The sequence below is a fragment of the Taurulus bubalis genome (assembly GCF_910589615.1).
Source record: "Taurulus bubalis genome assembly, chromosome: 5".
Classification (NCBI taxonomy): domain Eukaryota; kingdom Metazoa; phylum Chordata; class Actinopteri; order Perciformes; family Cottidae; genus Taurulus; species Taurulus bubalis.
Window position 1 is genome coordinate 8,075,356 of NC_136593.1, and position 24,579 is coordinate 8,099,934.

The 24,579-nt window shown below is 43.1% G+C and overlaps 2 protein-coding genes across 2 annotated transcripts; one reads left to right on the forward strand and one right to left on the reverse strand.

Annotated features, from left to right (window-relative positions):
• The first annotated feature begins 960 nt into the window (after nt 1-960).
• On the forward strand, nt 961-15,673 carry rhoca (ras homolog family member Ca). The gene is made up of 5 exons (XM_079218240.1): nt 961-1,048; nt 8,673-8,830; nt 11,193-11,313; nt 11,709-11,839; nt 12,788-15,673. The coding sequence occupies exons 2-5, from the start codon at nt 8,675-8,677 to the stop codon at nt 12,959-12,961; spliced, it is 582 nt and encodes a 193-aa protein (XP_079074366.1). The 5' UTR covers nt 961-1,048; nt 8,673-8,674; the 3' UTR covers nt 12,962-15,673.
• A 114-nt stretch (nt 15,674-15,787) lies between these two features.
• Nucleotides 15,788-23,609, reverse strand: mov10a (Mov10 RNA helicase a). The gene is made up of 12 exons (XM_079218979.1): nt 23,484-23,609; nt 22,943-23,046; nt 22,710-22,807; nt 21,951-22,049; nt 21,667-21,775; nt 21,451-21,568; nt 20,634-20,825; nt 20,473-20,544; nt 20,114-20,239; nt 16,832-16,920; nt 16,413-16,531; nt 15,788-16,262 (listed from the first exon to the last, which is right to left on the reverse strand). Exons 1-12 carry the CDS (start codon nt 23,562-23,564, stop codon nt 16,198-16,200), a joined length of 1,272 nt encoding a protein of 423 aa, XP_079075105.1. The 5' UTR covers nt 23,565-23,609; the 3' UTR covers nt 15,788-16,197.
• Between the last annotated feature and the right edge of the window lie 970 nt (nt 23,610-24,579).

The window sequence follows — 24,579 nt, forward strand, 5'->3', positions numbered from 1 at the left end:
GAAAACACCATTTGTGTTGTAAATCATTGGGCTGTGGCCAGAAGTGCTTGACAATTTTGGGAGTCATCTCTGATTGCAGTGTTTTATTTATATATATATATATATATATATATATATATATATATATATATATATATATATATATATATATATATATATATATATATATACGATCTATACGATCTATACGATGTATAGATTGATGGGATGTATACAACCTTCGGAAAACCTTCGGAAAACAATGTTTACACCCAACACATAATAAATTAAATCACTGGGATTGGGACATAATGTAAACTATACCGGAATCCAGGTTTTCTGTGATTTGATGAAGCACAATTGTATTTAGGAAAATGCACCACATGAGATCAATATAAGGCCACAAGATTATGCACTCTAATAATGGATGACCCAGTTATGTATATTTTTAGTGGTACTTAAAGTGGCATTTAGTTGTATTTAAAGTATCAAATTACAACAACAAAAAACATCAGTTAGCATAGGTAATTTGTTGCCTGGCGAATAAGGCACCAAATTCCTTTAGGCAAGTAACTAAAAAGAAGAAGAAAGAAAAAATATGAATGATAATACATATCTCAACTTTTTGTGTTGTTGTGTTTTTAAAGATTTCAACACTGTTGTATTTTCTAGAGAGCTTATTTTTATTGAATCCATAGAAACAACCTATTTATCTCAACTAATATATTCTAAAATAAGAAGAAGAAGAAGAAGAAGAAGAAGAAGAAGAAGAAGAAGAAGAAGAAGAAGAAGAAGAAGAAGAAGAAGAAGAAGACCGCGATGGATTCTGACCGTAACGACCCCTGGCTCTTTTATTTTGAAAGTCTTAAAGGAACCGGCTGTCCGTCCGCATGGCGCAGCTTGTCGCTGGTGTCGGTGGGAGGATCCTGCTCGCCTGCCCCGTTATTCAGCACCTTCTCCGTAAAATTAGCGAATACTGCAGCAAGAAGTGACTGAGTGTGTGCGCGTGTCCCGATCGAGACGAAAGCGGGGGATTAATATTTATTAAAACTAATCTGGCTGCTGACAGGTAATTATGAAACGGAAGTTTGACTTAAGGTTCTTATTTGACTCAAGTCGACAGTGTAATTATGTGGCTTACTTACTTGGGTGAGAGAACAAGGTGGTGGCTTGTCCTTATACTAACATTCGCCTTTTGTTCCTGCTTAGGTTGTAGTTTATTCCCTGACTTGCTATAATAAAGTGTACAACCAGCGCGAGTGTAGTTTCTGTTACAACTGTTGATGGCTTCATTGTTGGTAGTTTCAAAGTCAACGCAGCAGATCAGATCCTGTTTTTACAGTCTGTCTGACCTCAATAAGCAACTCCGCATGGCAAATCTCCTAACGAGCCATTTCTATTCCTGGGAGCGTTTAATGTCCTCATTATTTAAGACTCGCGTCTCTTGGAGGGCGTTGAACTGACAACAGTGATTTGCAAACGCAACAAAACAAGTGGAAGGTGAAAGCTGGTGAGTTATTTAGGCTGAAAACGCCCACGCTGGCTTAATTATGTGTATAAAAAATACTGATTTATGTTGACAGCAAAACTATATGAGTGATAAAACAGTCAATTAATGGATTGGGGATGGACAGAAAATGGAGAACAATTTTGGTAACAATAATTTTTCAAGCAAATATTCTCTACTTCCATCTTCTCAAATGTGAATATTTTCTGCTTTTCTCTGTTTCTTATCATTTACAATGAAATGTCTTTGGGATTAATATAGACTAAACATTCAAGTACAACTGAATAATCAACATAGTTTCAGCCCAGCCCTTATTTTCATATGCCCAAGAGCTGTTTGAAATGCATTTCACGAGCAGGTTCAACTGCACTTGTACGCCTACTTTATATATTAGAGCTACATCTAACAATTGTATCATTATCTATACGTTTTTTAAATTCTTTTTATTTATTTATATTCATTTTTGGTCTATGAAATGTCAGAAAGTCGTGAAATGTACATCAAAATTGTTCAATGGACAATTGTTGTCCGTCAACAAAACATTTTGTTTGAATCATTCTTATTTTAGGCTTCTATGATGGTTAAGTGAATATCTTTTGTCTTTTTCATTGCTGGTCAGACAAAACAAACAGTTTCAGTACGTCACCTTGTCCTTGTCATTTTAAACTATTTCCTTACAGTAATGGATTAATAAGAATATAATCTGCAGATTAATTGCTAATGAAAAGAACCATTAGTTAAATCGTGTCCCCGGTGGAACTGACGCATGTGCACACTGACGAGATCTGGCTTGTCTTCTTGTGACCTGAGTTATTGAACAGAAGTGAGTCATGAGGTGTCGGTTCTCTCAAAGCCGTGCGGTGCATATCCTCTGTCTCTTGTCTTTGGGTTTGGTCATTGCTCGTTTTGCCCTATTTCCTCTCAATGCAGCCTGTAAGAGCAGGAGTGTCTTCCTTTAGTGTATTATGGCACCTTGAAGGTGACCACGCTGTGGGCCATGAGAACGAGCCAATATGTTGATGTGGTTGTGAGGCTCTTCTGGTCACGGTGTCGAGGATACCACGACCACTAGTTTAACATTCTGGGAAATGTGCTTTATTTGCTTTCTTGCCGAAAGATTGATACCATTCGTCTGAAAAAAGGTATTCATCTTGTCATCGAACTCTCATCAAGAAAGCAAATTACAGGCATTTACATCAAAATAAAATTGGACATCTTTTAATTTCCTTAACTATCTTTTATAGAGTCTGTTTTCTTATTTATTTTTTGTATGAATAAAGAGGTGGTTGTCCTCAAGACGCTTCAATGGAGATGTCATACTTGGTTTTATTTCATGGGCTGGCTGACTTTTGGGACATTTTGTCATTTCCATGGGTGTACCAGTAAAGCCCTGGCTCATTGAGACTTAAGGCGCTGGTGTGTTTTGTAACATACGCCCAAATAATGTAAGAAGCTGACCCGGTCCTCTGTCTCACACTCCTGCTGTTGTGTAAGAGAGCTCAGCACTCGCATTTCAATTTGATTCACTTGAGTCCGCAGCTTATACTCAGGAATCTCTACATTGTGTCCAAAAAATGCTCCAAAGCAGCCTGAAGCTTTTTTTGTAAGAGTAGTTTTTTTATTTTTTTAGAAGTCCCTGCGTGTGATCAGGTGTCTGTTGCCTCATGTCAGATTCAGTCACATAAGATGCGTTTCACACCCGGTTAAAGGTGGTGGAGACAGCCGGTGTCGCAGGCCGTCTGTCTGCACTGACTCAGCCACAACCTCTGCCAGTTTATGAAATTTGACCCCAAACTCAAACAAAAAGATTCTCAGAGGTGAGGCTAATTCTTGCGTTACCTTCAGATCTAAAAGTTTCTTTCTTTAAAAAAAAAACAAAGCACCCTAATAGCCTTTTGTCTCTTTAAGAAAGATCATTTTAAAAGCATAAATTCTTTCTTAGAAAATGTGTTGTAGTTGGGAAGCCAAAGACACCAGGGAGCATTCCTGGAAAATAGCATGTCCCTGAAGTACTTTAAAAGCCTTTTATTATTATTCTGTACTAAAATACTTTTTGCCTTCTTCCATAGAGATTTAGTCATGACTTGTAATCTGAGTAAATGCTTTATCGGTCAAAACCCAGCCTTGGTTTTATTGCTCTGTTAGTTATGAGGCCTTCAATCCTAGAAGCAATCTACTGAGCTCCTTGACGACTCCTTTTTGTAAATGGCAACAACATCAAAAACCCATGCAGGAAATAACTTGTAAGTGTTGATATCAGCTGATCAGTCAAACAATGACTCATTTCCTGTAATATGTTTGCTTGTTTGGAGGACCTCGGAACAAAAAGGTCATCATCATCATCATCATCTCAGGAACAACAAGCCTTTCATTGGTTGGACGTTTGTCTGTGTTCAGCATTGTTGTTGATTTTAAAAAGTCCTCTTGAGGATTGAGAGGCAGCGCTACCTCATTGGTGTAGGGTCACGCTCTGAGCCAACTCTGCTCAGCTTGTTGCATAACACCTGTTGGCCCCTGTAAGCTCCAGGAAACCTCCTTAGGGAACGAGAGGTGGTGTGTTCATTAACCCGGGGGATTGCTCAAATAGTTGCAGGAAGTGATGGTGCGTTCCTTTTTGTTTTTGAATGACTCCTCCACGTTGTGTTTGGGTCAAGTTTTAAAGTGTTCATTCCACACATTACAGTACGCTTTGTCTGCTTCTTTGCCTGTGAGCTCACACGCAAGTATGGAAGAGACGGCTTCCATACTTTATTTGATTATGTTAACTTTTAGTCTGCAAATATTATTATCTCCGTTTGTTTGTGTATGTTTGTTTCGGTTCAGTTGGTTTCTGTTTGTCGGCACAATGATGGAAATACTACTTTCCTCGTTTTCATAATACTTGGTGGAAGGTTGTAGAGAGGACCAAGTAAGAAATCGACCGGATTGGGGAGAGGATACGATTCACGGGACAGATGCACAAATCATTTTTCCCTTTTGGTAACATTGTGAAAGGAGGTATCCACTCCTAGTGTCCTTCTAGTTTAGAGAAATGTTTTGTTTTGAATGAATACATTCGTAATTTAGTCATTAAAACACCTTAATTAAATCTTGTGAAAAATGTTGACGTCTACAATCTACATGGTTTGTCTGAGCAACAGTTCAAAAGGTACTCAAAGTACCCCAAAATACTACATTGAAATCCTTCCAGTTAGAAGCTGGAATGTGGCAGGAGTGCTTGATAAATTACTTCAAAGATTAATGAATGGTTGCTGATTTGAATTTGTGTTCATTTACTTAAAATCTAGTGTTTAATTAGTGTTTTTTTAATTTATTTTTTAGATGTGCTGTAATGTGTTGTTAAGAGCTGTTGGAGAGAGCCAAGCTATATGTTTCCCCAAGTTTACAGTCTCTATGCTAAGCTAAGCTAACCGGCTGCAGCGGGGAGCTACAATCCAGGAAGTCCAGTTTTAAGTAACAGATGTGTGAATTTTCAAAGGCTTTTCAGAAGCAATAGATGGCGCAGTGGTTTTTAATGCTATGAGACAATATTTTTGACTCCAACTGTTTTATCTTTTGTTGAGACGAGCGTGAGGTCAGCGGTGGTTCACAGCGTCAGACGAACGCTTACTGAAAATATTTGAACCACTGCTGGAAGATTAGGAGGAAGTATGCTGATAGGCAACTTATATAAATAACTCTTATCTCTGAATGTGGGTTGCAAATAGAAGAGACAGATGCCTTTTTATTCCAATAAATACAACATCACCTTAAAGACCAGTTGTTGTTTAGTGAACTTTCCTCTTTGGTGTTTTAGACTGCAAGTAACAATCTCCTGCATGGTGTTCCTGCTGTCTCACGGGTATAGTTGGTCCTAAGTCAACCTCAGAATGATGGAAGACTTAATGAATATGTTCGAGCATACCTCTTTGCACTGGATAAATCACTGTTTGCTTGCGTGGCGTCGCAGTGACAGGAAAATGAAAATGTCCGCACCCTGAACTGAAGGCTGGTTATGTTGTTGAACCGTTCCTGCTTGCGTGACTGCGTTGCCTTCATTCAATAGTGTGGAGGTCAAAGGTCGGTCAGCTGATGCTGGTTGCAGATAAGTGGTGCCCATTCACATGTTGCGATTACAACAGGGTGACATCAGGCTTTGAATGCTGGCTGAACACATGACGGACAGACTCGCTACTGGCAACCACCTAAACTTCCTCCTCAGTTGTTGCTGTCGTAGCCATTAGCGCCGACAATGAGGACATTCGTCATGGACCGTAATGGGCACACTTTGTGACTACGGGTGATTTTCACGCATCCTTTTTTTGCCAGCGTGTCAAGATGTTCCTTCATCAGTTTCCATTATCACCGCCACAAAGGACAAGCAATCATTGTGCAGAGCCACTGTGTACATGTATTTGTGTGAGTAAGCACGCTTGCGTGTCTCTGGCAGCCCCCTCCTGGGTCCCGGCTCGGCCGAGGCCTGTCCAAACACAACTGCAGCCAAAATCTCCTCCCGGGCCGCACAGAACAGGAAGTGGATTGTTTTGTTTCACAGGGTGAGCCTCCGAGGCCTCGGTGCTGCTGTCTCCCACTTGTTTGGTTTCAGGCCATCTCTGGTCCAAATGCCGATCCCTGAACATCTAAACGTATTGTGCAGTATCGATAGTCACTACGAAAGTGGAAGCCGTCCCTGCTCTCATTAAATATCCTGTTTTTCTTGTTGAATGTAATCTCATAATAGTTGAAACGTTTGCAACTACAACGGAAGTGAATGATAATTTTCGGTTGTTATTGTGCAGTGTATGTTGAGTAGATTTGGTAACTTGTCTTTCAATATGAAACATGTAGAATCAACAGGAGAGAGCACACTAGCATTATTTTCTAGAGCTGCCTTGATTCAAATTGAAGAACTAGCAACTTTTGGCTGAACCTGTGCAACTGTACTTAGACGCACTGCACCAGAGGGAGTGGCTTTTTGGGCAAAAATAAACCATGACCAGATTTCCTATGAGAAGGACAACCATGAGGTTAATGAAACACACCCAATATTTCCAGTATGGCAACTGGTTAAGCCAAGTCTGAATATCCATTGAAACAGGGCCAGTAAGAATTTATTTCTTTTTCTTTTTTCTTTGCTTATTTTGCAACTCAACCCATTTCTTCTTTAACATTTCTAATTTGTTTGGATAAATGTATGCACTCTGGCAGAATGTGTATTGTACATATTTATGAGTTTGATTTATGAAAGAAAACTTCAAAGGTTGATTAGTGTATATTTCCCTACTAATATGTGCAAAGACGGGTTCCGTTTTCTTTTCTTTTTTTCTTATCCTTACAGTTGTTTGAGATTAACTCATTTCAACTTGTGTTTTCCGCTTAGTGTAGTAATCAACTTCAAATGTAAGTAGTTAAGTAGTCTTGCAACAATTAGTTGAATGACAGAAAATGTATTAAATAAAAACAACAACGTGTACATAACAAGGTATTGGAAGACATCCCTTTGGGTAACGGGAGGATTTTTAGTTTTGGCCTTTTCACTCATTTGCCAATTGCTATTTCCAGTCTTTGTGCTGAGCTAAGCTGCTGGCACTAGCTTCATATTTACTGTACAGACATTAGTTACCAATCGTGTTATTTAATTCTCTGCATGAATGCAAATGTGTATTTCCCGTGAATGTGTCTTTTTCATTCTCTTGATGACATTAACTCGGTTTGATTATTTGTCTAGCCTTTGCAAATGTTCATGAGGATTGGCTTTAAAATGTCAGAAGATCGATATATTTATTTTGCACATTCCCGCGGCCCTGTAGGAAAAATATATTTTTAGCTCTATGAAACTGGTGACACTAATCCACAGATCAAAAACTGTTAAACAAATAACTTCAGTCTGTGTTCATGACGATTCTTCACGGATTGATGCTTCTTACTGACAGTGTTGGTGTTGCTATGCAGCCGAGCACAGAATTAAAAAGTGGGCGTTGGGGCCGACTGGACTCAAAAGTAACGCCAGCAGCGCTGAAAGATTAATTTCCTCCGAAAAGTGGGTGCCCTCGTGAAGAGGATTGCTGTCAGGGACTGTCTGGCAGAAAGTGGATGAGGTGAGGAGCCAAATGACGATATGCACAGCTGCTCCCAGCCTGCGGGGCTCCAGCTCATCCATCAGCTGCGCCCCTAACTCGTCCCTACGCAGCCTGCACCAACCAAAGCTAAACCCGTCCTCTCATCTGGGCCTCTTGCAGAAATGCTGCTTGGTTCTGTTGGTTTTCTGGATCGCATTTTGTGCACAGGAAACCAGCAAAGCTTCACCCCGGCGGGCCGGAAGCGTTGTTGTGAAATTAAACCCTGCATCCATCTCTGTCTGACCATGGTTTTGTTTCGGTTTGTAAATGTGGTATTTATTTTCATCTGCAGTTTCTACACATGTTCACGACTCTTTTAACGGCCACGGAAGCAATTACAGCTCAACACTGGGACAACATGTGCATGGCAGGTTTAGCTTTTGGCTCTTTTTTTTTTTAATGCAAAGTCCTTTTGAGAGAATTAGGGTATCTACTACCCACGGAGTATTTCTTCAAAAGCATCTGGAGACATCAAAAGCAGGATAGTGTTTTGTGTCTGCTTTAAGACACCAGTAAGTACTTTACCAGCTGCTCTGACTTCCCGGACGCTTTTCTTTTCCACACATGTTGCAGGAGCCCATTGGCACATTCCATCGTGCCCCAGCTTGTCTCAACAACCCCCATCCTCCTGTTTTTTTTTATTCTCTCCATCCCTTCACGATCTTCCTCCTCCTCCTCCTCTTCCGCCTCTGCTCTTGATGTAGCTTTGTAGTATTGATTTGTCATCCGTTTGATTCGAGGTATGTGACTGCAGCTGTCTGTGACAACGTGCAGATCGGGGAGCGCGTCAGAGTGGTCGCTTTGGAGCCACACGGCGTGAGCGGATCAAGTTTTGTACAACATTGTGTTCTTGATTTTATCTCATGCTCCTGTGATCTTTAGAAATACATCTGCAGCGTAGAACACACAATTGGGATGACAAAGTGTGACAGGAGTTGTTTGGCTCGTTTCGACAGTGTGACAAGCAAAACCTCCTGTGATGGCAAAAAAAAAGTTTCCTTTTGTAGTACTGCTGATAATTTTGACACACAAGCGTTGTTGTCGATCTGTGATATTATTGTAAAAGCTCTCCTCTTGTTTCCCAACAGAGATGGCAGCCATTCGGAAGAAGCTGGTAATTGTCGGGGATGGAGCCTGTGGGAAAACATGTCTCCTTATTGTCTTCAGTAAAGACCAGTTTCCTGAAGTCTACGTCCCGACCGTGTTTGAGAACTACATCGCTGATATCGAGGTTGATGGAAAACAGGTCGGTACATTTGACACTCGCGTAAAATGATCGTTTCTGTAGCATAGGGAAGTCTTTCCGTCATAAACCAACACTGTCCTTTTTAAAGTAGTAATATGAGTGACCTGAGTGACCTTTTGCTTTAAAAAGAGAATCTTGTAAAAGAGGTCATAAATTTGCACTTCATTGCGACATACACGGTTTTGCAGACTGAGGCTCCGGCTGCTTGTCCCTTTCCATTTGATGATCCTTGTAGAAGACATGGAAATACAGAAACTAGTCCAAGTGTTATGTTATTGTATTCTACCATTGTTTGGCTGCTTAGCTTACATACTTGGACAAAAAGAGGTTGGATTCATACTGTATTGCTTGTATTTATCCAACTATTGTCAATGAGCACCTCCATTAATGTGGCGAAAGCCAAAGCTGGACCGACGTGTTCCACTACTATCTATATACTATAAGAGAGTAGTTTACTATAGTGAGCAATAATGTGGGACTCTTATTAATCATGCTCTTGTTGATCATTGTCATCACTGAACTGTAATAACTGTAACTTAAATGAAATGGCGGAGGGTAAATTAAGTGCATTAAATATTTAAAAAGTAGGGCTGCACAATATATTCTCAGGGATTTTTTTATTTTATTCGAAAAGTTAGTTAGCTGAGTTTCAAATAGAGTGTCTGGGTTCAGTTCATTTCTAAAAAAAAAATAATAATAATAATAATACAAGAATGTTAGAAATAATGTAGTTTATTTTTAGTTCAACAAGCAATATGTTGTATTTTACCAGAATGCTGACAGCAGCAAATGGGCAGAACTGAGTAAACTTGAATGTGTTTATTTCTCGCATGTAATAATGTTTCCGCAATATTCGACAAAGTAATTGCATATTTTCCTTGTATATCGTTCAGCACTTGTAAATAGGGAGTTATTTCAGGCACCGTTATGAAACCAACTACATTAAAGTGTGTGCGACGTCTTGAATCTGACTCCCAAGGAGTCGGTCAGCGAGGTTCGAGTCTGAGCAGCAGATGGCTCGTAATGTCCAAGGGTTTTGTTCTCTTGAGCCGACCACTGCTGGAGGATCACCACTTGCCAAAACAGGAAATGACTCTACTTCCCAGCTTCCTGTTCAGACAGGGAACAGGGATGTCTCCTGGCAATCCTTCTCCGCCCGCCGGGACCCTCCTGCCCGATAAACGCCTCTCATTTCCTGTCCTGGTCGCATTTAGATTGGGGGAGGGGAAGGGGCAAGGACGGGTTAACTGTTGTGTTCTGGACAGGAAATATAGAGTGAGGGATACATGATGGAAATCGGACTAAGGGGGAGGATTTTGTATGTGTGTGTGTCCTTTTTTAAATGATCCCATTCCAATTTCTAAGAGTATAGCATAAGAAATGGCCAATTAAACAACCAGATGGATTAGGTGTTCTCAGCCCTTACATTTTAGTCCCCTCAAGTATAAAAACATTTTCTTTCTTGCATCTTCGATGGATTGGGCAGCCTCTAAATATAGCTGTTTTTCCCTCTTTTCTTTTCCTCCCCAAAGTGTGCAGCGAACAACAACAAGTCACAAGTCCAGTGGGAATATAACTGGTTGCTCATGCAGTAAAGCAGCCACCTCCTCCCACCCTCTGCCTCTGCAAACCTCTATTTTGGGACCGTTAACTGATGCTTGCGCTCTCTGTGGGCATATCCCAATATATTGTCATTCTGCAAATTTACAGTTTTTAGTTTTTAACAGTGGGTCACCTAAAGAGTGTCTGGTGAAGCTCACACAGGGACAGAAGGTATCTGGTTTGATGCTTGCTAATCTCCCACTTTCCCTAATTGAGTTAATCGATGGTGTTATGGGAGGCCGTGCCGGAGTTCATTTCCACAACCCCGAGAACGTAACAGGTCAGAGCTGCAGTGGTGACGAGAAGCAAATATCTAAACAAGAATTCCAGCTCGGGTAAAACATAAAAATCTTAAGTCTTGATGAGGGTATGTGTGACAAGAGGAGGTTATTACTTAAACAGTTTAATTTACTTAATGGTATTTAAAGCATTGGCCTTTGGGAAGAAATGCTTGAGGCGCATTCCATGCTTTATGGTTCTTACGTCATACTCCAAATAGTCACGGCTCTTCGAAACTTCATCACTAATGATATCTTGACTGGTTAAATGTTTGTGCAATCACCCGGAAGAGTGAGCAACATTTCTCTGGGTAAGAGAAGGGTTCAAATTATATAATTTCATCATTGAAACGAATCATAAAGAGAATTGTTCTGTTTCTAAAACCACCATCCTGTACTCTGTGTGTGTGTGTGTGTGTGTGTGTGTGTGTTTTTGCTTGTCGACTACTTCTTACTTCTTTTTTTCTCCTGATGTCTCTCAGGTGGAGTTGGCGCTGTGGGACACTGCAGGCCAAGAGGACTACGACAGGTTGAGGCCTCTCTCCTACCCCGACACAGATGTCATCCTCATGTGCTTCTCCATCGACAGCCCAGACAGCTTAGGTAAGGAACTGCTGACATGTGTTTTATTTGTATATTTAAACGGGTTGGTCTGAATGGGATTAACCCGGCTGAGACAGAAAGATGATTGTTGTGTCAAAAGATACCTGACTTACAGTGTAAAAGTGATATTTTCTTATCGTGTTCACCCGCACAGAATCAAGGCGGTTTATATGAACGAAGCAAGCTGTTAGTTAAATAACTTAATGGACTTTATGGGAACTAGGATCTTTGCCTCAGGCAGTCTGCAGAGCAATCCATCACGAGAAGTGTTCTGCGCCGTGACTCTGCACCGCCTGTCCCTTTTTTTTTTATAGTCCACCTCGCTCTCGCTCTCTCTCGCTCTCTCTCTCTCGAATGTGTCCGTTCACTTCTTGTCTCTCTCTCTCTCGGGACAGAAAATATCCCTGAGAAGTGGACGCCAGAGGTGAAGCACTTCTGTCCCAATGTCCCCATCATCCTGGTGGGGAACAAGAAGGACCTGAGGAATGATGAGCACACACGGAGAGAGCTGGCCAAGATGAAGCAGGTACATAAACCTCTGAAGGTCAAAAAAAAGAAAAGAAACTGTGGACTGAGGTAATCGGGGAGAAGGAGGTACTTCTTCAATACTCGAGCACCAAAGGCCTGCTGATAAACGTTTGATGAGGTTCAGTTTGTGAAGTTTGTATCTGAATAATTGATGTTCATATTCATGACAAATACTGCTTCACTAGGAGACATCACTGCATTAAAAAGGGGCAAGGGGCTGCTTTGTGGACATGTTGCCTCCAGAAACTAGTATGAACAGAAGTAAAGTGCAAATGATGAGGGAAGTTGAGCAATTTTTTTTAAATGCCAAAAGAAAGATTGAATACAGTCTCCCTTTTATTTTTTACAGTTTTTGTTTTTTACTGGAGTTAACTTGCTTCTGTGACAGCACTCTGAAAAGGCTGTTAGTGACCTTTCAGTTTTACTGTATTACCAGCAGCATACATTGATAAATAACTATTGATTATCGGAGTAGCTGTCGATTCATTTTCTGTCGCTTGATTAATTGTTGCAGCTCTAATTATGCTTCACTTTTTAAAGAGCATTGTCACTATTTAATGATGGTGTACACATACATTTAAACCATAAAGGGAACATATCGCGCTCATTTTCAGGTTCATACTTTTTTTTGCTACTTGATTAAATGCTTTAATGTTCAAAAAACTGTTTTTATTCTTATATTTTCTGAAAACAAGCACTGGAAGAGTTTTTCATCATATGTCCTCTTTGATATAGTATTAAAAAAAGATATTTTTTGAAAACCTCACATAGAAGCAGCTATTGGCAAACATAAAGCATGTACACTATACCTTTAAGTAAAAGCAGCCACTCTCACTTCATGTGACACACAAAAAATAGTAATGGAGATTATCTTCCCCTCAGCAAAATGATACTACTGATAATTTGTGTACATCCCCTCACAACCATTTCTGCTCTCGCCATGCAGGAGCCGGTGAAGTCCGAAGAAGGCAGAGACATGGCCAGCAAAATTTGTGCTTTTGGCTGTTTGGAGTGCTCTGCCAAGACCAAGGACGGCGTGCGGGAAGTGTTCGAGATGGCCACTAGAGCGGCGCTGCAGGTCCGCAAGTGCAAGAAGAAACTGGGCTGCACGCTGCTGTGAGCAGTCCAGATGCCATCAAATCAACTGACCAATAGGAAAAAGAAGAAAGGGAAAAAAAATAAAACGTACAAAAAGGACTGACCTTTTACCAAATGGCCTCTTTGTACTGAATCTCACATTTCACAATAACAGGCAGGCAGATGAATCCAATGCAAACAAACCGAATACAGGAAATGAACTTTGTCTATATAACAACCGTGCTTAGAAATTGATGTTTCAAGTTCAACTTTTTGATTTACACAAGGAATGTTTCCTACTTGTTTTTCTTTATATTTGTAATGTAATGAGGCATTAATAGGTGCACATATTTGTATGCAATATTGTTCTTCACGAGCTTGAGCGAGCAGCATCATTCCTTGCTTGTATAAAGTCTTCATTAGGACCAAACAGTCCAGACTGTCTTGTTCGCATCACTTCTGTTCATCACGGTAGTTCTGATCTTTTGACCATAAGAGCTAGTGCCTTCTTTTCTTTTTTTAAGTGTGTACGCCACCATCATATTGCTCATATTTGTCAGCTAGCTAACGCTTCAGCTGAGGGGCTCCCCACTGTATCTATATATCTGTCTGTATCTAGTGTTGTCATTGGGAAACCTGAGCAAAGCCATAACGAAGGCTTTCAGTGCTGTTAACTTATCAAGCACAATAAATGGTCGCTTGTGTCATTTTGGTTAGCGTTCCTCCAACATTTACCATACTATATAAAGAAAGCAGCTGCCTCATGCTAAAAAATAACAATAAGAGATCTGATTATTCACATCCTTCGTAACTATCGCTCTTTTGTGCAGTGGACCTAGATGTTGGGTGTGGGGGGGAGATAACTAGCCAATTGAGGCACAAGCCAATATGACTCAACTATGCACAATGGCTGTTGAGTCCAACGCCAGCTGAAATGAAGGCCAAAGTCTGGTGAAACCTCCCTTGTTTGTTCTTCAAAGGTTGGCCGAGTTCAGCCTTTCTTCTGCTACGATTCAAGAGTCAGTCACGCTCGCCGTTGGAATCTGTGTGTCGGACCCCTTAGCCCAGTCATGGAAACCGTGTGTCGTTCAAAGCTGTTAGCATTCGTGTGTGGATGTTTCCAGTCGGACGACATTCTTTACATGTTTGGGAGGAGCGGAGTTGTGTCTGTGTGAGGAGTTTGTTTTTTTTCCTCCGGTGCCTTGTCTGTTAGTTGTTCTCTCCCGCACCAGATAAACCAACCCGATACTGACCGGCAAGGTCAAGGCTGACCTTTCTGATATGTTTCACAAAGCTTTTGGTTATTTGAATTGCTCCAAGCATAAGAAAACATGTGTTGTTTGGTTTATTAACGTTTCAGTCCTTGTAACATAAATATTAAGATTTCATCCATAAATGCCTCATCTTTATTTACACTAATTTACGTCGCAAACCTTTTTTTGCGTCAAGAATGAATCATGAGGAAATTCTCTGTAAACATATTTCTTCAACATCCCTGGAAAAACATGTCCGCAGCCATAAAGATTGTCTTTAATGTTTAAGAGTTGTGTATTACTGCCAAAACAAAAAAAAAAGTTGGAACAGCTGTGGAAAAATGGGAACTGGGTTTATTCGTTTGTCTTGATCTTTGTTGTTCTTGAGCTTCAATTCTTGGTCGAGAAACATTAAGATATTTTATATCCCACGTTAAAAGGAGAAGCATATCTTCAAAAGGGCCACAATGAAGTTAAAAACAGCTGGTCCTCTCAAAATACTCCATTTTGAACTTGACCTGAAAATACAACGGCTTGACATGCAAACGCTCGAAAGGCCCAGTGACCGTCCTCGGGCTCGGACTCTTTGTGGCATCCCTTTTCTCTGCGGCTCACTCGTGTACTGTACATGTCCCTTGGTTGCATGTTGCAGTCGGTCTACAAGGAGGGTGTGGGTGTTGAATAGTAATAATAATGTGGTATCTTTTGATTTTGCATGCAACTTCTTACAAACCTACCCAGCTGGCAGGATCTGTATCCGTTATATAATCGTAATGCAACTTTAAACCCTCTACTGGCCAAGCACATGCTTTCACTGGGTGTTCCAGGAGAGACGTTACAACCACTTTCCCCAGCTCAAATGAGGCAGTCTGAGTTTTTTGAGCACACGCATATTAATGTTACCTCAAATCTCTCCAGGTTAGATCTTGTGTTTTACTCTGGACTTTGTGCATTATTGTGGACAACAAGCACACAGACAAGGTGAGAGTAAACAGATTATGCCTAAAGATTTTTATCAAATTAAAACGTGGGTCTTGAGTTATGCGTTTCGTAGTAGTGGCATGATATTCACGGTTATTAACAAGCTTAAAGCCATGGAATTCTTGGGCGTTAAAGGTCGGTGGAGTTTGGTGGAATACCTTTCTCAGCTGGAGGCGGCGCATAATGATGAAAGCGTTCCCTTCGAGCAGCAGAGTGTCTAGTGTTAAACATCACTAAAGCATGTACAATACCGCTGTTAATGTGTGTACAGATGATGTCCTTATGTCAAGGCAAGCATGAGAAAACAATGGGTCACACACACACACACACACACACACACACACACACACACACACACACACACACACCCCTTCTGCTCAGTGTTGTGTAACTTTTCTTTTTCTGGAAGTATTTGAAATGACAGGATACCAATTTATATAAAAGTTCATTGTTATAATGCTTTGTAAACAAATTGTTGTAGTGACTGTTTGATTTGAAGTGAACATCGTTAATAAACTATTTTTGAGACAAGACCGACTTTGCCTCCTCGGTCAATTCTTCTCACGGAGGGGTTTACTGTGTAAGAGGCCATTAAAAGGTTCTGCTATGACAATGTGCACCACAATATGGTTCAGAAATGACTTTATTTCTTCAAGCATCAACTACTATCAGAAAGAAGTAGATGAGTTGAAAAGAGTGCAAACAGCAGTAAGATAAACGGCGATGAATTCCTGAGAAACAGAACTTTCTGTTAAGTGGCAGCTTTATTTAAGAAGCCACTGAAGAGACGAAGAGTCCAGAAGAAAAGATTTACAGATTCATTATTTTGGCATTATCATCAAAAGGCTGATAGACTGGAGCAAAATAAGTAAACGGCTCTTAGAAATGTTGATTAAAAAGGATATATTCTTAAACGGTAGATGGCAACGTTAAATTAAAAGCTCAGAATAGATATTTGCTATGCATTTTAATGTACGTGAATGTAAAAATCTTGGATGTCACTCCAAATGACTCTTCATTTTCTACAAGTTGTCTTAGAGAGATGTTAATGCTCATTTTTCCACGCGGGGTCCAGATGCTGCTGGAGGGCGCTCTCCTCTTCTCCACGATCTATGACAAACACACAACATTTTAGGTAATTTCACATCTGTTTTGTTGAGATGCAATTATTAATAGTGCAGCTATAGCTAATGATGATATGACAAAGCATCACTTGAGGGCCATCTGTTTGAATTTGACTGAGGTTATATCTGCACTGACCGTCAGAATCCAGGTTGATTTTCAGGGTTGCCATTCTTGACACAATATCATCCTCTCCTTCTGCGTCTTTAAAGTCAAATCCAGTGTAACCCTTCTTCTCCACACAATAGCTGATGAACCTGCAGATTAAAAAAAAAAAAACACAAATTGTGATGAGAAGTCGTTGTAGTGCTCAAAATAGAGAAATAAATCTAAAACTACATGGAAACTATGGACACTTCCTCTACTGAGGAAAATGTGTGACGAGCTCCAGAACGGTTACTAAAATAGACCTTATGAGGATATTGTTTTGTCAACTACAGTTTCAATGGTCAAGAATGCACTATAAATCTCAATAATCACATGTCCCTACAAGGCTCTTAACTCGATCTCTAAAACGGAGAGAATACTCCGGTTGTATTGGGTCTGCTTTGCCTTACTTCTCCCAGGTGGGGTCCTTGTTGAGGATGACAGGGTTTCCCACGACTATCAACAGGGACCTGGCTCTGGTCAGGGCCACGTTGAATCTCTGCAATAGATAAGAAGAGAAAGAGATGCATATATGAAAAAGATCCTGCTGGTTTTATTATATGAAGATGAAAGGAATAGATAGCTCCTCCAATGAATCGCCACCTTAACGTGGTGGAGGAGTTTGAGTGGCTCAGTGATCCTGGGAGCTATGTTGTCCGGGGCGTCAGCCCTTGGTAGGGTCTCCCAAGGCAAACAGGTCTCGGGGGAGAGCCCAGACTAAGAGCGGTTCAAAAAACCCTGATGATGTACGGCCCACGGAATGAAGCTACCTCGCCCGGACAAGGGAAACCGGGGCACCCTCCCGGAGCCAGACCCGGGAGGGGAGCTCGACGGCGAGCGTCTGGTGGCCGGGCTTTCACCCATGGGGCCCGGTCGGGCTCAGCCCGAAAAAAGATCATGGACCAGCAACCCTGTGGACTCACCACCCGCGGGGGGAAGCATCGGGTCGGGTGCTATGCAGACCGGGCGGCGGGCCAGGCAGGAGACCTGGGCGAGCCGATCGCCGGCAGCATAGACTAGCTCTAGGGACGTGGAACGTCACCTCGCTAGCGGGGAAAGAGCCGGAGCTGGTGCGGGAGGTGGAGCGGTACCAGCTAGATTTAGTTGGGCTCACCTCCACGCACAGCATGGGCTCTGGAACCAAGCTCCTGGAGAAGGGTTGGACTTTGTCCTTTTCTGGAGTTGCCCAGGGTGAGAGGCGCCGGGCGGGAGTGGGGATACTCACGAGCCCCTGGCTGAGCGCCGCTATGTTGGAGTTTTCCCCGGAGAACGAGAGGGTCGCCTCCCTGCGCCTACGGGTTGCAGGGAGTAAAGCTCTGACTGTTGTCTGTGCTTATGCACCGAACAGCAGTTCGGAGTATCCGGCCTTCTTGGAGTCGGTGGGAGGGGTCCTGGAAAGGGCGCCGCCTGCCGACTCCATAGTTCTCCTGGGAGACTTCAACGCTCACGTGGGCAATGACAGAGAAACCTGGCGGGGCGTGATTGGGAGGAACGGCTTGCCCGATCTGAACCCGAATGGTGTTTTGTTGTTGGACTTCTGTGCTAGCCACAGTTTGTCCATAATGAACACCATGTTCGAGCATAAGGTGGCTCATAAGTGTACCTGGTACCAGAACACCTTAGGCCGGAGATCAATGATCGACTTTGTAGTCGTATCATCTGATCTGCGGCCGTATGTCTTGGACACTCGGGTGAAGAGAGGAGCAGAGCTGTCAACTGATCACCACCTGGTGGTGAGTTGGATCAGATGGCGGGGGAGTCGGCTAGAAAGACCTGGCAAGCCCAAACGTGTAGTGAGGGTGAACTGGGAACGTCTGGCGGAGGATCCTGTCCGGGAGGTCTTCAACTCCCACCTCCGGAAGAACTTCTCACAAATCCCGAGGGAGGCTGGGGACATGGAACCCGAGTGGACCATGTTCAAAGCCTCTATTGTGGACGCGGCTGCTCGGAGCTGTGGCCAGAAGGTCATCGGTGCCTGTCGTGGCGGCAACCCAAGAACCCGGTGGTGGACACCGGGGGTGAGGGAAGCCGTCAAACTGAAGAAGGAGGCCTTTCGGGCCTGGCTGGCCCAGGGGTCTCCTGAAGCAGCTGACGGGTACCGGCAGGCCAGAAGGGCTGCAGCTGCGATGGTCGCGGATGCTAAAACTCGGGCATGGGAGGAGTTCGGGGAGGCCATGGAGAAGGACTTTCGGTTGGCCTCAAGGAAGTTCTGGCAAACCATCCGACGGCTCAGGAAGGGAAAGCAGGGCCTACCCCAGGCTGTTCTCAGCGGGGGGGGGGGGGGGGGGGGGGGGGGGGGGAACTGCTGACCCGGACTGGGGACATCGTTGGGCGGTGGAAAGAGCACTTTGAGGAACTCCTAAACCCGGCTAACATGTCCCCCGGAGAGGGGGCAGCGCCGGAAGTCTTTGGGGTGGTTTCTCCCATATCCCTGGCAGAGGTCGCTAAGGTAGTCAAAAAGCTCCTTGGTGGCAAGGCGCCAGGGGTGGATGAGATCCGCCCTGAGATGCTGAAAGCACTGGACATTGTTGGGCTGTCTTGGTTGACACGCCTTTTCAGTGTCGCATGGGGGTCGGGAACAGTGCCCATGGACTGGCAGACCGGGGTGGTGGTTCCCATCTTCAAGAAGGGGGACCGGAGAGTGTGCTCAAACTATCGTGGCATCACACTGCTCAGCCTCCCGGGAAAAGCTTATGCCAGGGTGCTGGAAAGGAGGCTCCGACCGCTTGTCGAACCTCAGATTCAAGACGAGCAGTGCGGATTCCGTCCCGGTCGTGGAACAGTGGACCAGCTCTTTACCCTTGCAAGACTACTGGAGGGGTCCTGGGAGTTTGCCCAACCAGTCTACATGTGCTTTGTGGACTTGGAGAAGGCTTTCGACCGGGTCCCTCGGGGGTTTTTGTGGGGGGTGCTGCGGGAGTATGGGGTGCCGGACCCGTTGGCACGGGCTATCCGGTCTTTGTACGCCTGCAGTAGGAGCTGTGTTCGTATCCTCGGTAGTAAGTCAGACACGTTCCCGGTGGGTGTTGGCCTCCGCCAGGGCTGCCCTTTATCACCGGTCCTGTTCGTGACCTTCATGGACAGGATATCTAGGCACAGCCAGGGGGCGGAGAGGATCCGGTTCGGGAGTCTCAGGATCGCCTCTCTGCTGTTCGCGGATGATGTGGTCCTGTTTGCCTGCTCGGATTGTGACCTCCAGCATTCACTGGGGCGTTTTGCAGCCGAGTGTGAAGCGGCAGGCTGGTGAAGAGGGAGCTGAGCCGGAAGGCGAAGCTCTCCATTTACTGGTCGGTCTATGTTCCAACCCTCACCTATGGTCACGAACTCTGGGTCGTGACCGAAAGAACGAGATCTCGAATACAAGCGGCTTGGAGTCGAGTCGCTGCTCCTTCGTGTCGAAAGGAGTCAGCTGAGGTGGTTCGGGCATCTAGTCAGGATGCCTCCTGGACGCCTCCCATTAGAGGTTTTCCAGGCACGTCCAACTGGTAGTAGACCCCGGGGAAGACCGAGGACACGCTGGAGGGATTATATCTCCCGGCTGGCCTTGGAACGCCTCGGGATCCCCCAGAATGAGCTGGAAAGTGTTGCGGGTGAGAGGGAAGCCTGGGTCGGCCTGCTGAATCTGCTGCCACCGCGACCCGACCCCGGATAAGCGGCTGATAATGGATGGATGGATGGAATAGATAACGCACCTTTTCATTTGACAGGAATCCAATGTTGAAGTCTTTGTCCATCTTGACGTAGTTGATGCTGCTGCGGACAGTAGAGACCATGATGACCTTCCTCTCCTGGCCCTGAAACTCCTCCACAGAGCCCACCTGAGATAGCGTGAAGAGAAACAGCCAAAGTACAAAATGTGAGTTCAAATAATATAATTGTAAATAAACACAATCCTTATTTACTTCCTTTCACGTGTGCATGAAAGGACACAGATAAATAACGTTTTTTAATCGCCCTGTATTGATTCGGTGCAGAAGAGACTTTAAATGAGCATCCTCGTATTTCTTTCACCTTATAGACGAAGATGTGTTTTTCGAGCAGCATTGCTAACCTTGAGCTCTTTGAGATCGCTCCATTGCCTCAGAGCCGGGACGGACTTTAGGGCCTTTTGGATTTTCTCGACCTGGAAGAAAAGTAAGCATGTTCCCGATGACGAGTTCAAACGCTTTATCCACGTCTCTAAAAACACAAATGAACGCCAGGCGGACTCACTTGTTTCCTGTAAGGGGCGATGATGCCAATGTCTTTTGCAGAGAGTTTGGGGAGACCCTTCTTTCCTTGTGTGTCCAACAGCTTGGTGAGGTAGTCGACCAGAACTTCAATCTCGGACACGTTGAAGAAAGAAGGACTGTTGGCCTCTCTCTCGTCTTTCCCCATCACCCCATGGAAGATCAGTGGGAAACCCTGTAGTGATGCGAGTGTGAGCAGCTGTCAGTTATCCATGTCGTCCCCACACTATTTGGTGATCCGTCTACTTTATTTACACTATGTACCGTTTAGTTTTAGTCGTTTATCTATGGTCACTTTTATTTCATAGCCTTTCCTTTTATCCTACTGAGAGTTTTGAATTTTCAAATGAGACTTTTCTTTCAATAATAAGATCTGATTTGTCACACAGATATTTGTGTTGTCTTCTGTGGCAGTCTAAGGCTCGTTTGTGTGTTTAAAAATGTATATAATATGACCTATGACTAACACACAATAAAAGGTACAATTCAGCAATTTAGCATTGCACTTCCATAAAGTTTGGGGATTTTCAAGAGACAGATTTAAAAGAGACAGAGGCTGAAATATCCTGACTTAAAGTCCATCGTGTGGGTCACGCTTTAAAAGCCCTGGAGCCTACACGTCCCATAATGCTACTCAAGGACAGCAATTGTATACCGTTTATATATATATATAAAGAAATTGTCGTTGATCAGAAATATGTTCATTTGACATGTAACCACTGTAACTTATACTATTCTGAATGGTTTGCTGTGTTTCAGAAGTAAATAAATGAATAAACTGAATGTCCTTGCAGCCACACCTTTTTGGGAAGGTGTTCCCAGTTGCAGTAGGTATCGCGCTCCCATTGCTCAGCAAACACCTGCAGTTCATTCTCATAGAAGAGCTCATTGGGGATTTTCAGAATGGCAGCATGAGACCTGAGGGACGAAAAGGATAAGAAACAAGAAAGCTGAAGAGCTTTAACTATAATTACATTTAAAACACGCTAAATGGAGGTGAAAACCGGAAGACTTGCCTGTAGTTTCGCAGCAGTTTGGTGACAAAGCGGGTGTCAAAGTGCCCAGATGCTGTGTTTTTCTGATATAAAGTGTTGTGTTTCATCAGTCTCTCGAGCAGAGAAAGCCCTGAAGAACACCATTGTCACAGCATTACATTTATACCATCAAATAATGTGGTTAAGAAAAACAGCAAAAGCGACAGTTTAAGTTATTCTATCCTTTACTTTTAGCAGTAAAAACACTGCAATAGCTACTATCATAATGTGCAATAAGACATATTAAGACAAAATAATGTCCATACCGAGCCCATACTGCAGTGAAAAAGGCGATCGAAGGATCGGTCCCAGCTGCTTGGGATCTCCTGCCAGCACCAGCTGACCACTCTCTGCACGGAGCAGACCTGTGACACAAAGATGCATCACTTTCACCACTGGCGACGCGCTCACAAACATATACATTCAGAGCTTTAATCATGAGATCACCTTGACTGAAACAGTGTAATGTGAAAGTACAGGCAGAAGCTACTGCTGCTTGGAGTCTGGAAGCAGTGCAAAGCTTCTCTCAGACTCCATTCGCAGTTTCTGCAGCCACCGCCCAAGTTTGCAAAGCGGTGAAAATGTACCGGGAAAAAAAGTCTAGAATAATCAGTCACTAGAATAATGAACTGAGCTGATTGCCTGTGTTGGCAGCGATAAAGAAACGGTGTGTTTTCAGAGAGGAGTGCAACTGAAACCTGGATGCAGTTCTGAATGACTGAGGAGAAATCTCTTCCTCTTCTCCATAACAATATCGTAGTCTAAGTAAGTACACTCTGCTCTTTACAGTGTGACAGACATTATGAGAGAGAGAGATATACATATATATATATATATATATATATATATATATATATATATATATATATATATATATATATATAGTGAATGGAGACACCATCTGTGTAGCTTAAAAATATTAAAAAGCTTAAAAATATGCCTCTGTTTTGAACTTTTTCATCAACGTTTCGCAAAAATAAAAGATGTGTTGTAGTTTACTGATAATTCAGATAATCAGCATTTACCTGCAATAGCAATAACACACTCTGGCTCCACTGCCTGGCCTCCTTCATCCAAAAAGACGTGGGTAAAATGGCCGACAGGGATTCCTCCAGACACCAGCCTAAAAACAAAAAGACAAATTTGATGATGACAATAAGTGTAACAGGAAGTGTAACACAGCTCGAACTAAAAGATGATGCCAAGGAGCCAACTAGTGAGGAATACTGAATAATTACTGGAGATGCAAGCAACTTACCTGCCGGCTGTGACCATAGTTGTAACTACGATCGAGTATTTCATCAGAATTCCCTTGAGCGGAAACTCAAAACTATCTTGTGCCTCGTTCCAGTTGCAATTTTTCTAAAAAGAGACAATGTGTAAGAAAAATATCTACACCTCAGTTCATCCTTAAATTAAAGCTGTTAAATATATATCGTTCTATTGCAGTCTCTTCAATTACAGTTCCTTATCTATGCTCCACACAAGGGTTTTGGTAAACAGGAAACACTTTTACAACAATGCCTTTGGCTATATGTAGAAAGAAATCTGTTCTTTATTTGGATTCCTCAAGTCCCATCTCAATCAACAAACATTAAGAATCATTATGATCTATCTGGTAAACTCGGATTATAGTCACTGTGAGGAGGAAACCTCGTTATAATGCGTTTAGAAGTGTTCTGAATCGCAGGATATCCAAAGCTCAAATTTGGTTATGGACAATTTACCACCAATCAGAGCTGGTTTATGGCCAGTAAGCGGATTATCCTGTGGATGCAGAAAAGCCAGCTGATGCTCACCAGCAGGTTCTTGGGGATGCTTCTTGGGTCTCGGCTGCTGGCGTACACGCGGTAAATCTGGGACGCATTCGTGTGAACCATCAGTCTCTCGCAGAGGAGGTCACATGCACTGTTTGAAGGTGCACAGGCGAGGATGCGGGCTGACGGGTCTGCCTTGCTGACCTGTCGATGCAAGCAAAGTCAAATTCATCACTTTTATTACCAACACATTATTTGTATGCTTTGCTGTTAAAACCAATAAAAAAAGATTTAAAAAAAAAAAAATCTGATTGGCAGGTGTAAATATTGTCACATTTCTTTTCCAGCAAGACTAGCTCACTTCAAACCAGTGAAGAGAGCTCCGACAAACAGACATATATAACTCTGGCAGATACTAGTGTGTTCATATTAGGGCTAAATCAGGCTTTCACCTTTGGAGTCTGTGTGTGTGTGTGTGTGTGTGCATGTCTCTCTCTCTCGGTGGGCAGATCTCATGACCGCGATAGCATTGCAACAGTACAAAATGCAGTCACGTAACTTTACAGGTGTGTAGTTGAGATCAAAAATAAATGCAGAGCTCAAAGATGGGCGGTGGTCCGAGCAAAGGGCACATTCAGCCTGCAGACTACCGTCACTCAATACCTGATGCATAGCTTCAACCAGAGTGATCGTCTTCCCAGTTCCAGGCGGCCCAAACACAAGATGAGGGGCGGGCTTTGAAGACCCGGCCACAATGCGCTGGACCGCAGCGTGTTGCTCCGGGTTGTTCTCCAGCTGCTGGTTGAACATGCTGGAGAGTCACAATATGAGAATGGAGCTTTACACCTTGCACGCCGGTGCAGCGCTTTTAACTCTGAAAAACATTCGAAATGTGGCGATTAAAACCGTATTCGGATCCATCTGTATGACGAGACGGTAAGTTTGTTACGCGCAAGTCTAAACAGTTAAATGGTGGAATTTGTCTGGTTCGTGTTCTCAGACAACACAATCCTCAATATGTTTCCCATATCCACTCGAGGCACGTTTATGGCATCTAACCAAAGAACAGACTGTTCTTACGACATGGTGGATAAGTGCCCAGAGATAGCCGCCGAGGCGAAGGCTGCTGGGCACCACT

What these genes read in the sequence shown, in the direction of transcription:
- mov10a (XM_079218979.1), bottom strand. Translation starts at nt 23,564, where the DNA reads ATGGTTCACACGAATGCGTCCCAGATTTACCGCGTGTACGCCAGCAGC. An exon ending in TCGCCCCTTACAGGAAACAA is followed by an intron (nt 20,545 to 20,633) that starts GTGAGTCCGCCT and finishes CTTTTCTTCCAG; the next exon opens with GTCGAGAAAATCCAAAAGGC. An exon ending in GCGATCTCAAAGAGCTCAAG is followed by an intron (nt 20,240 to 20,472) that starts GTTAGCAATGCT and finishes ACGCTATCTCAG; the next exon opens with GTGGGCTCTGTGGAGGAGTT.
- rhoca (XM_079218240.1), top strand. Translation starts at nt 8,675, where the DNA reads ATGGCAGCCATTCGGAAGAAGCTGGTAATTGTCGGGGATGGAGCCTGT. An exon ending in TCGAGGTTGATGGAAAACAG is followed by an intron (nt 8,831 to 11,192) that starts GTCGGTACATTT and finishes GATGTCTCTCAG; the next exon opens with GTGGAGTTGGCGCTGTGGGA. An exon ending in AGCTGGCCAAGATGAAGCAG is followed by an intron (nt 11,840 to 12,787) that starts GTACATAAACCT and finishes CTCGCCATGCAG; the next exon opens with GAGCCGGTGAAGTCCGAAGA.